Genomic DNA, 10,085 nt, shown 5'->3' with positions numbered 1-10,085 from the left:
TTAGGGGAGTATTCTGGATCTAGATATGAGCTTTTGCTTTTCCGAATGCCCTCTCTCTCTCTCCTCTGCCCTCGGTGTCTTTGTGCTCTCCACTTGCCCACGCGCTCCGGGGGGGGGGGGGGGGTTGTTCACGGTAACATGGTATCGGGACACAAGCCGAACCCGGATTCTACCCGTGTATGGTTCGTTCATCAGCTCATGATGTTGGGGCCAGTGCGGTTTAGGCTTGGTGTTTTCTTGATATAATTGCTTTTTCTCATCTTCGCTTACTGCCACCCGCACCTTTACGCACCCCCTTACGCCCACATCAACCATCGGCGACCTGCCTGAGACCCCCAGCAAGCCCATCTTGCATACCGGGGAACCGAGAAAATCATGAAAGCACCGGGCATAGAGAAACTCCGTCTGCGGGAGAGAGACGCAGCTTGGCTTTTTGGACCTTGAAAAGCCCCGAAAAGAAGAAACAAGCACTTCTCCTCCGCTCGTCCAGCGCAAGCAGCAGGACCAGGACGAAGCAGGCGCGGGCGGGACTTCGGGAAGCTCAGCGAGCGGGCAGGTTTGTTCTTTTTTTTTTCTCTCACACTCTATTGTTGCCGTGTTGTCAACGACTTTGAGACACTTTGGAAGGACAGAGCTGACGAAGTGGTAGTCTAACTTGGGATAGTCCTCCGATGAATGGTACCTCAAAAGTTCAAGGTCAGACAAGGGGGTTTTACATTGCACTTGCTTTGCTTTGGCTATCAAGGCACGAGGCTACCGCTTTCGGAGGGGCTACGGCCAGATTTATCACATCGTTCGTGATCGCGATCTAGATTAGTGCTACGGTATCGCATCTCGTCTCTCGGGCTTTGGAGATTAGGTTTCTGGGGGGACAGAGAAACGGGCTTGGTCGATTCTTTCGGTGTTGTCTTAGCTCGTCAAGAACTAACGAGTAACTGTCTTATGAGCTGATGAGCAAGGGGAACGTCGACATTCCGTGGTCCCCAGCCCCCCCCCCCCCGTTGCGGTCAAACGATAGCCGTACTGGCGTTCTTCTGAAGGATTAGGACCAAACCGGTCATTGAAAGAAGAAGAGAGCTAGGCTGGAAGCGATCTACTTTGAACGTAGGGTTCAGGCGAAGAAAGGCAATTCAGCTCTTCTAAACGCGGTGTCTCAAGCCGCGCGAAGTAGCTACGGCTTCTAGTCGAGACTGGTGAGCTTCCAAGGGCCAGCCACAACGGCAGCTAGAACATCCGCGCCCACGAGGGAGCGGTTTGGCCCCTTCTTCGCTTCATGGTAGCGAGACATCCTGCGGAAACCCATGTATATCGTCCTTGGCCATCCCACCACAACCCCATGATCGCTGGCTCTGTCTCGCAAGTTTGTTGGCAGAAGCAGAGGAACAGAGACCGAGAGAGATAGTGACACAGTGAGCAAGAGAGACAATGGCCCAGTAGCAGCCTACGAAACGAACAAACCCCGGACGTTTCTCCGCTCCAGTCGAGACATTCCAGTGTCTCTCCGGCTGAGAAGACGTTTCTTTTTCCCCGGATGGCCCTACCGAGAACAGAAGTGACGTCCGCGTTGCGGGATCGCCAAAACGTTCGTTTCTTGGGTATTGCAAGCTGCATGATGCAGCTCGCATGCAGCGTGCATTTACAGGGCACGGAGCACCGCGGGAAGCAAACAATACTGTCCAAAAGATTGCATGTACGAGCACGTCCGCTGTAGGGCAATTCAGGAGAGAGAGAGCAATATCTCGCCCTTTGTTGCTTATTCCCTCTACCTTCCAAGGGGAGGGGGTGGGTATCGTCTGGCCTGAGAGGTGTTGCTGCTGCTGCTGCTGCTGGACTGGACTGAAATGGATGATTGACCGTCAACATTAGCTGCTGGCTCGGACTGAACCCCAGACCAGACGTCCCATATGCATACATTCCCACGTCTACTACGGTAAGAACTGGGATAAACGCGCAAAGCAGCCAAAGGGAGGGCTCCAGAGAAAGAAACCAAACGACAACCAGACCCAAGCTCGACAAGCAGCAGCAGCAGGCCCGTGATGCACTGCGCAGGGGACACGTCAAGGGGAACCCGCAGCCGCGTAGCCGCTTCCTACGACGAAAGCTCGGAGCGCCGTATGACCCCTTTCCGGGTCGATCTTTCAAAATGTCCAGGCTAGAAAGGCGCGTCTGCGGCACAGCGGCGCGGGAAAGGGGGGGGGGGGGATAAACGACGTTAGAACGGTGACCATTCATGGGACGGGAACAGGCTGGGCTTGACGGACGACCAAGAGGATCGCCACCAACCGCGGACGTGCATGGTGAGGGAATCACCACACCTTTTTTGCTTTGCCTCAGCACGGGGAGCAGTCTAATCTCGGGCCGTGTTACGGTTTCCGGTCATGGTTATTACGGTTACCCTCCTCCTCATCATCCTCCCCTTCGAAGGAATGAGGAGACGTTTGAAAGACAGCACACGGGATTGGGAAAGCAATACAGCAGCGGGCGCAAAGGACGTTGGGCTTGGAATTTCACCACTGACAACGTGAACCGTTCAGCCCGCGCCGTCCGCCCGCTATCCGCCGTTGACGGGATGTGAAAGTCTCGTTGGCCCGGGTTCTTCTTTGGGGGTTGCTAACTTGCTGCTGCCGCGTCGCTTCGGCTTGTTGCCGTGTGGCTGCTGACTATTGGAACGTATGGAAATGCCACCACACAGACACACACGCGCCTTACATCTCCCGCCAATCACTCCTTACGTCGCCAGCCCTGTAAACGTTGCCATGACACTAAGGCTTCTAGACTCCAGGTTCGAAGCATGGAGTCATTGATTGTGGCGCCTGCGGCCGCGGTAATTGGGGACATGTAAGGGCGTTGGGATGGGACCTTTTGACAATCTAGGCTTTCTTCCCAAGACTGCCTCTGGTTGCCAACTGCCTAGGAGGCATGGCAGAGATTCGAAGAGGGACAACTAAACCAGAATCGATGGTAAAAGAAAGAGAGGTATGGATGGCATACGGGATACGGATGGAGGCCATCGGAATTCTTGGCCCCCACCCTTAACTTGAACGAGACCCCCCTTCCACTTCCTCTGAAAGACCGAGCCAGTTGGAGGCAGGGCATATTGGCAAAACAGGCAGGCAAGTAAAAGTGGATGAGGCTATATCCTGCGAATACCGCGGCCGGCAGTGAGACTTGTGACTGGAAAAGGCCAATGGGCCGAAACCCAGACGAGGTCGAAGGACCCTCTTGACGAGCGAAGATTTGCGAGCACGATCGCACCTTGTGGGCTGTCACATTTTTTTCTGCTCTCTGCTGGCCTTACAGGCCTGCAGATGACAGAAAATGGCTGATAGGGGGAGGGTGGAAGGTTGGAAGGTGGAAGTATAACTCCGTCCGGCTCTCTCGCGTGTCTGCGGGTGGTGGATTCTCTACTTCACCGCTGCATATCACGAGCCTCTCTGCGGAGCATCCATCCATCTTCATGTATCGAGTACGGAGTACACGCCCCTCTTGTGTGCTTGATCATCGCCAACGAGTGTCTCGTGCTGAGTGATTTTGCCTCTTGGGCTAACGACTCGAGTTTTGTCCTGAAGCATTCCAGCGGAGTCTATCATCGTATAAGGCAGGCTAAGGAGGAGGAGAAGGAGCGGCAGCAGCGATATAGGAGAGCAACGTGGATGCGTAATGAGATGTCTGCAGGAGGAGAGCGAAAAGAGACGGGGACCGGACTTATGGTGGTTGACGTGCTGGTCACTTTTCCGACACACCCATGGCCATGCGTTGGTGATCGCCCAAGTGATCTCTGGTACGGCAGCCACGGAGCGCATATGCGGCGTCTTCCATACGGATACTTCCATTTTGCCCCATTCCCTTTCTTCGTAGGTAAGAAGGAGGTGGTGTCAAGGATCTTCACAGAGATGGGGGGCCAAAATGCCTAGGCACAAGGTGCGAAGAGGGCCTCCTGCGGAGTAGACGCTCTCCGGCTCCTTTGGCTTTGTGGGCATCGCGCCATATTACCTGTGCCAAGCGGGAATGAACGTTAACTTCCTGTAGGAGGCGAGCCTTGGACCGTTGGTGTGCCACGATGCCTGGGTTCTTAGTGGGTGCCGACAGAGGGGAGCCCACGGGAGATCTCGAGGCGTGAGCCCACGAAGTCGGCCAACGAGGACGCGTTCTCCTCAATATACGAAAGGGTGGAGTGGGCAGCTTTGAACGCTAGACCGGCCGAGATCGTGTTGAGAGAATTGGGCGGGACAGAGTTGATGTCAGTACGCATGGATGGTACTGGGCTTACGAAGTTACGGCGAGTTGGTTTCATCTATCTGCTGGAATGAAGGTTGGATGAAGGGCTCGAAGGATGCTGATCGTCACTTGTTTCGTTCTTGGAAGAAGAAGAGTAACTTCCAGGAGACACCCAGACTTCACCCCTTCCCCCCTCCAAGTGGACTTTGTATGACAGCATGCGCGGTGGACGGCAGACTCCAGACTGCTGGATCCGCTCGGTCAGGTTGTGTTGGACCAGGAAGCCAGGACCATGGAAAGCCCATTATTCAGTTCCCTCGGAGGGTTTTTGTCACCGCGATGTATCTCGCCGTTCCCACCCACTGAACATGCTCATCTCCCCTCGTCAAATATTGAGTTTCCTTCGGTATTATGCCTTCGGGGAATCGGGAAGACGCCTGCGATTTGCAAGATCCTGGGAAATGATCCTCTGAATCGCGGCACCTCACAGCTTACCCCCCTCACAGTCCCACGATTTTCGATATGTATGCAAGCACAGCCTCGCTGCCTCTTTCTTGCTTGCCAGGGTAATATGGAGAGGGGAGCAGCAGCAGTACTCGGTACGCCGAATCGAGGTTGAGCTCGACTCGGAGGCCCTCCCGTTTGTGTCATGAAACCTGCCTCTGCGTCTCCTCTTCCTTTTCTCGGTCAATAGTCGTGATCGTATTTCTAGGTGGGTTGCGTAGTACGTATCGTGGACGCAACGCTTCTGCGAGCCCACAAACGGTCATGGAAAACGTGTCTCTGCTGGGATCACCCCTTTCTCTTTGAAATCCCGGTCTACTCGTCGAGAAGGGGGATGGCTGGATAGGATATGTGGACTGTGTGGACTGGGTTTTTCTTGATATGCATCCACTGAAGCTAAGGCAGTTCCCTGCGAATAGAGTCCACAGAGGCAGATACGTTGAGAGTTCGTAATGTGAGCCGTCTCCTCTTGGGATCTTTTTCTGCTCGCCCGTCACCATTTGACGTACGACTCCAATTTTTACCCAACCTTTGTCCGGTGTCCAAGATGCCTTGTTCCCAGTTGCCAGGAAGGAGGGCCCCAGATGCTCGGTACTGACGGAGCCTCGCCCGCGATGAACGACGTCAAGGTAATTATTCAGGACGGTGATCGGTGGGACTTGGCAGTTGAGACCCCAGTGCCGTGTAACGTCAAGCACACCGATGAGAGACGGCATCAGGGGGTGCGTTGTGTTTTTGCTTTTTGGATGGGGATGAAAAAGGCCAAGAGGGCAGGGGAAGAAGACCCAAGACCACGATGCAGTTGTCGATTTGGGGATAGGTTGATAGAGCCTAGAGGGGGGCCCCCAGTATGCATGCTCTTCTGCTTTGGTCTCGAAGAGATGCTTCTCCCACTCGGAGCCGGTTTTTTGTCAGCAAGGACCATTGAGCAATATCCGGAACTCGCCCGACAATTCGGAACAGATGGACTCGTGCTTCTGCTTCTGCTTCTGCTTGATGTTTGTGCTTGGTATGGAGTACTGATGCAGCGGTACTGGTAGTGCACCAGCCTCCGTTGAGTGTGCCTTGCCTCGCATATCGTACCCTCTCGATATTGAATGGGACCCTCGTGAGTTGCCCTTTCTTGCAAGCTGCATGTTTCCGTCTCAGCCCTCGGGGCATTGACCCTTGAGTCGACCCAACCGCTTCGAGGGATGTCACACATTCAACCTGCGTCGTTGCCCATGAGTAGCGAGCCGCTGGTATAGAGTCGCAATATTGAGATACACCAGAAGCCCCGTTCGCCGGACGAGAAGCCCATTCCTGACGTTGTTATTGCTCTTTTTTTTTGAGTCCGTCTTGGGTCAGACAGCTGTCAAAAAAAGCAAACCGGAACGCCGGTGTATTCTTTCGACTCTTAACAGAAAGCCGATATAGGGACCACATGCAGGGGTCCGGGGACCGGCTTAGCAGCAAAGGGCTCATTTCGCCAATCCGCCTGCATTCCTGTTGACAGGGCTGGAGGTGAGGGGGATATCCCTTCTGAGAAATTCCCAAACGGTCGTCTAGCCTCAATGAATGGAGGCAGGGAAGATCCTTTTCTCGACCCATGTGGCTTGCGAGTCATCAACGTTCCAACTCCTCTGAATTGTCGTATTGCGCTCCCCCGCAAGGCCCGCTTGCGGCCGACTCGTCGAGATGAGGCAGGGCCTCTGCTATGCGGATTTGCATGTCTGTCGGACGCGTATTTTTCATTGGGGGTATTCGTAACTTCGTAAGGAGTAGATCATTGATAACTGAAGGGGGAGGTACTTTTTGATGATATTGCACAGGGCGCAGGGCGGCAAATGCAGTAGCATGGAAGTCCGTCCGCCTCCCCGAGCCTGGACGGCCTGCAGACTTTGCCGGCAGTGGATGAAATTCCCATTGCTCTCGGGACGTGTAGATGGACCAACAACCATTCCCTTTTGACAGGCAAACAATACCGTACTTTACCGGACTTAATGTGTGATGCGAACCAATGGACCCATGGTCTCTGGACCGCTCGCCTTGGTACCGGTCTTCCTATCCCCGGCCGATGCGGCAAACTTTGACCGGGAGCAGCAGTAGCAGGAGCAGCAACGCCTCCGAGATGCAGAGACCGAGGTACGGATATCGTAGCTGGACCCAATCTATGAGACCATGGTGACATACGAGCTAAGCTCGCAGCGTGCTCCCTGTCTGTCTCCTTCCGGCTTGCGCGTTGAGCAGGATGGGGAAGAACCTATCCAAAGGATGACTGACCAGCGTTGCCGGGGTCTGTTCGGTGGTCTGGTGTTGCACTGCAGGCTGCCCGACAGCCCATCTTGCATCTTGGCTGTCGACGGCTGCTGCTGCTGCTGCTGCTCACTCACTTGGTGGCTATAGCTCCTGGGGGGGACGCAGCACCGAGGACGGCATAGAGGCACATGGGTGATGAAGCCTCGAGCTTCTTGATGACGGGCGCAGCGCCATTCGACGCGAGGGTTGGTTATAGTTGAACGGTACAAGCGCGTGCGTGCCATTTGCTGGCTTTTCCATCAATCCCAGCAACGGCATTCCACGGTGAGAAGCATGTGCTGGTCATCGACGTGGCTTTCGTTGCATCTTGCTGCATCCTTCAGCCGCCTGCCACCCCCCATGTTCCCGTTCAACGGCAGCTTTGAAGGAGACCCTCCCCCCAGCTCATTCTCGGTCGAGATCTGCCCCTGTGGCATGGGGGACACCAGTCAGCATGGCTCAGAAATTCAGAATTGACACGCTGTGAGCTTGTGACGGAGATTTGAACGCGTACAACAATTATGAAATGGAAATGAATAAAAGAGCCTAAAGATACAGTCAGGGGAAACCTCGGAAGGTGAGCCATTGTCGTTGGCGTTGCAGGGCTGCGAGACAAACTGTTCAAGAAAAAGCAAAATAAACAACGAGAAACATTATTGGACATCGCATCCCGGACATGGTCCAGATTGGGCAATCTCATCGCATTGACAGGTTTGCTGGGCGTTATTAATAGAAATTTGAGAGAAAAGTCCAGGCTTCTGAATCGTTCAACCGCAGCACCCGTTGCGTGAACATGGGAGAAAAGACAAAAAGCAGTAAAAGAAGAACATTTGCAGTCAGACCAAATGATGGCGGTTTCAAAATCATGATTCTGTAAGGGCGAAAGGTTATCATTAGTCTGGAGGAAGAGACAACATGTCGTCGACTGGAATGTTTTCTGTCCACCAAGCGACGTTGGAGAGATGAGCGGCTAGGCTCTAGTAGGGAGAGGACTGGGGGTGCCTCATCGAGGAGGTGTGTGTCTGTGTGTCACTGAGCTACTCAAAGTGTGGCTGATGCATTTTGTTTCCCAAACCCAAAAGAGAAGAGCCCCCCAAAACCCAAAGCCCCAGGGGCAAGGCGGCAGCACGAGAGGAAGACTAACGGCCAGAGTCAGGCCATGATGACGCCTGGAGGCTTTGAACGAGATTTAAACAAGCACAGCCAGACGGCGGAAGAATAAGAAAACGGTAAAGAGTGACAGCGCCGCAGCGCCCATCCCGACCCTACGTGCTCGTGCGTGCCTACTTTGACGTCCTGATGGGCGATCTCTTGAAGGGGTGGGAGAGGGGGCGTGGGAGGGCTGCCAGGGGCAATTTGCAGTTCAGCGTTCTCGACTGGCCTAGAAACCCTGGTAAGGAGGAGAAAAGCCAAGGAGGATTCGTCGACGAGGGCCACAGATCTGGTAATCCAATCCCGTAGTGGAGAGAAGAGAGAGAGAGAGCGAGAGACAAAGATGGGTAGATGCAGATGGCCAGAATCGGCAACTTGGTTGGGTCAGTAGTCAGCCGACGGGCGAGAGATAGAGAACACAACATACAGAGCAGTTCCAAACTTCCAAAGAGGCCTGCGAGAGTTTGATAGACCCCGTGCGAGATGGGCAGCAAAGCGCCCCTAGTCCACGAATGATCTTGATCCATCTCTTCTTAACAAGGGGCCCTACTTTTTCCTCTAGCGTGATGGGTAAAGAACGGGTTTCCGGGTATCCAAGCAAGACTAGCCAGCCCATTCGACCACGGTTCTTTAATGTTCATCTAGCACGCTTTCAGAAGAGGTTGCATCTCTTCGCGTGGTGGTTCTTCTCGGGTCGTCCAGTCAAGAAAGAGTGTGTTGGCAGGGCAGGGGAAATCCTGGTTGATCGTCGCGGAGGCTGGAGATCACAGGATTGACCCGTGGGCCTCTGCTTTTCTGTTCTATCCCGTACCCAAGTGCCAGGTCTTCTTCACACCCCTTGGATCCGGCCGTGTGCGTAGGGAACTTTCGGGAGGATTCGAGAGAGGCGTCCAATGGGATGACCCACCGGGAAGAGGGAAGGGAGGCAGAGAACACGGTGCTGGGAGGGAGGGGAAGGGGGGGGCATGTAGATGAAGCAGGGTAGGTTTACCTACTGTGCTGTCTATTCACTATCATCTGGAAAGGTTCATGTCGGTTCAATTTAGGATCAATTAAATTTCATTCGAGAGAACGTAGGCTGCAGTAGATACCTAGGAAAACCAAGCTACAGCTCCTGTAGTCGGAAGTTTGTGTGATGTGGCTTTGGGAGAGCGGCGGTTCAATTTCTTTAAATCTCTCAGACTAAGGGACGCCGTAGATGATGCCCGGCCGCCACAGCTCTAGCCGAAACTCTCGGTTAGCCGTCTTTCCAATCCGCACAAATCTGACGCTTCTTTTGGGGCCGAAGCGAGATCTAATCGAGATTGTCCGCGTCAGTCGCAGGAGGCACTAGCCAGCTTATTAAGTTACGAGAGTTGAATTACCAAATCTCTCGAGATGGGCCATCTTCAATGCTGCCAGCTTGCCATGGGCATAAGCCTCGGCCCTCAGGGCTTACGATGGTAGGAGCTGGCTCCGATTGCGAATTGCCAATGGACTTATTCCCAAGCGGCCGTCGTTTCTCGGGGCATGGGGAGCAAGCTCTGGCCTGTGCTTGTTCTTCCCATCTTAATCTTCCCCCACTCTCGGAAATCTCAATGTGGTCGAAGGACTGGGCAAGTAGGGGGATCCAGGGGTGGTTTGTCGTTCCATAGATGTTCTAGGGGCTTAGCCAAAGGAGATAAGTTGCTTTGATCGAGCGTTGAAAGGGAAGAGTCTCGACTCTGAACAACAGGAAATGATTTACGGGGCGAGGCCGGGCGACGAACAGTAGGATAAACTAGAGCCTGTTTCTGCAATTGAAGACACATTTCTCGTGGTCTTCAAAATGTCTTGCTATGTTTGTTTGAGGTTTGAGCCTCATTTCCCCTTCAGCTAGTGGCATTCTCTCCTTCACGCCGTTTCCGTCATAATTCTCTCGTTTGGAACTCTCGACTCTGGTTGAGCGATTAAGA

General features: G+C 53.9%; 3 protein-coding genes across 3 annotated transcripts; all 3 read right to left on the bottom strand.

Annotated features, from left to right (window-relative positions):
* Positions 1-5,633: 5,633 nt before the first annotated feature.
* On the bottom strand, positions 5,634-5,858 carry CCOS01_16882 (uncharacterized protein; the record flags this gene model as incomplete). The annotated part of the gene is made up of 1 exon (XM_060465017.1): positions 5,634-5,858. The coding sequence occupies one exon, from the start codon at positions 5,856-5,858 to the stop codon at positions 5,634-5,636; it is 225 nt and encodes a 74-aa protein (XP_060304505.1).
* A 594-nt stretch (positions 5,859-6,452) lies between these two features.
* On the bottom strand, positions 6,453-6,662 carry CCOS01_16881 (uncharacterized protein; the record flags this gene model as incomplete). Its single annotated transcript, XM_060465016.1, has 1 exon — positions 6,453-6,662. The coding sequence occupies one exon, from the start codon at positions 6,660-6,662 to the stop codon at positions 6,453-6,455; it is 210 nt and encodes a 69-aa protein (XP_060304504.1).
* A 707-nt stretch (positions 6,663-7,369) lies between these two features.
* Positions 7,370-7,891, bottom strand: CCOS01_16880 (uncharacterized protein; the record flags this gene model as incomplete). The annotated part of the gene is made up of 1 exon (XM_060465015.1): positions 7,370-7,891. A coding segment is annotated over one exon (522 nt), but the record flags the coding sequence as incomplete, so codon positions are not given.
* Between the last annotated feature and the right edge of the window lie 2,194 nt (positions 7,892-10,085).

This window comes from Colletotrichum costaricense (genome assembly GCF_030867565.1).
Source record: "Colletotrichum costaricense strain IMI 309622 chromosome Unknown Scaffold_34.1, whole genome shotgun sequence".
NCBI classification, from domain to species: domain Eukaryota; kingdom Fungi; phylum Ascomycota; class Sordariomycetes; order Glomerellales; family Glomerellaceae; genus Colletotrichum; species Colletotrichum costaricense.
This window is presented reverse-complemented; position numbering and strand designations above follow the sequence as displayed.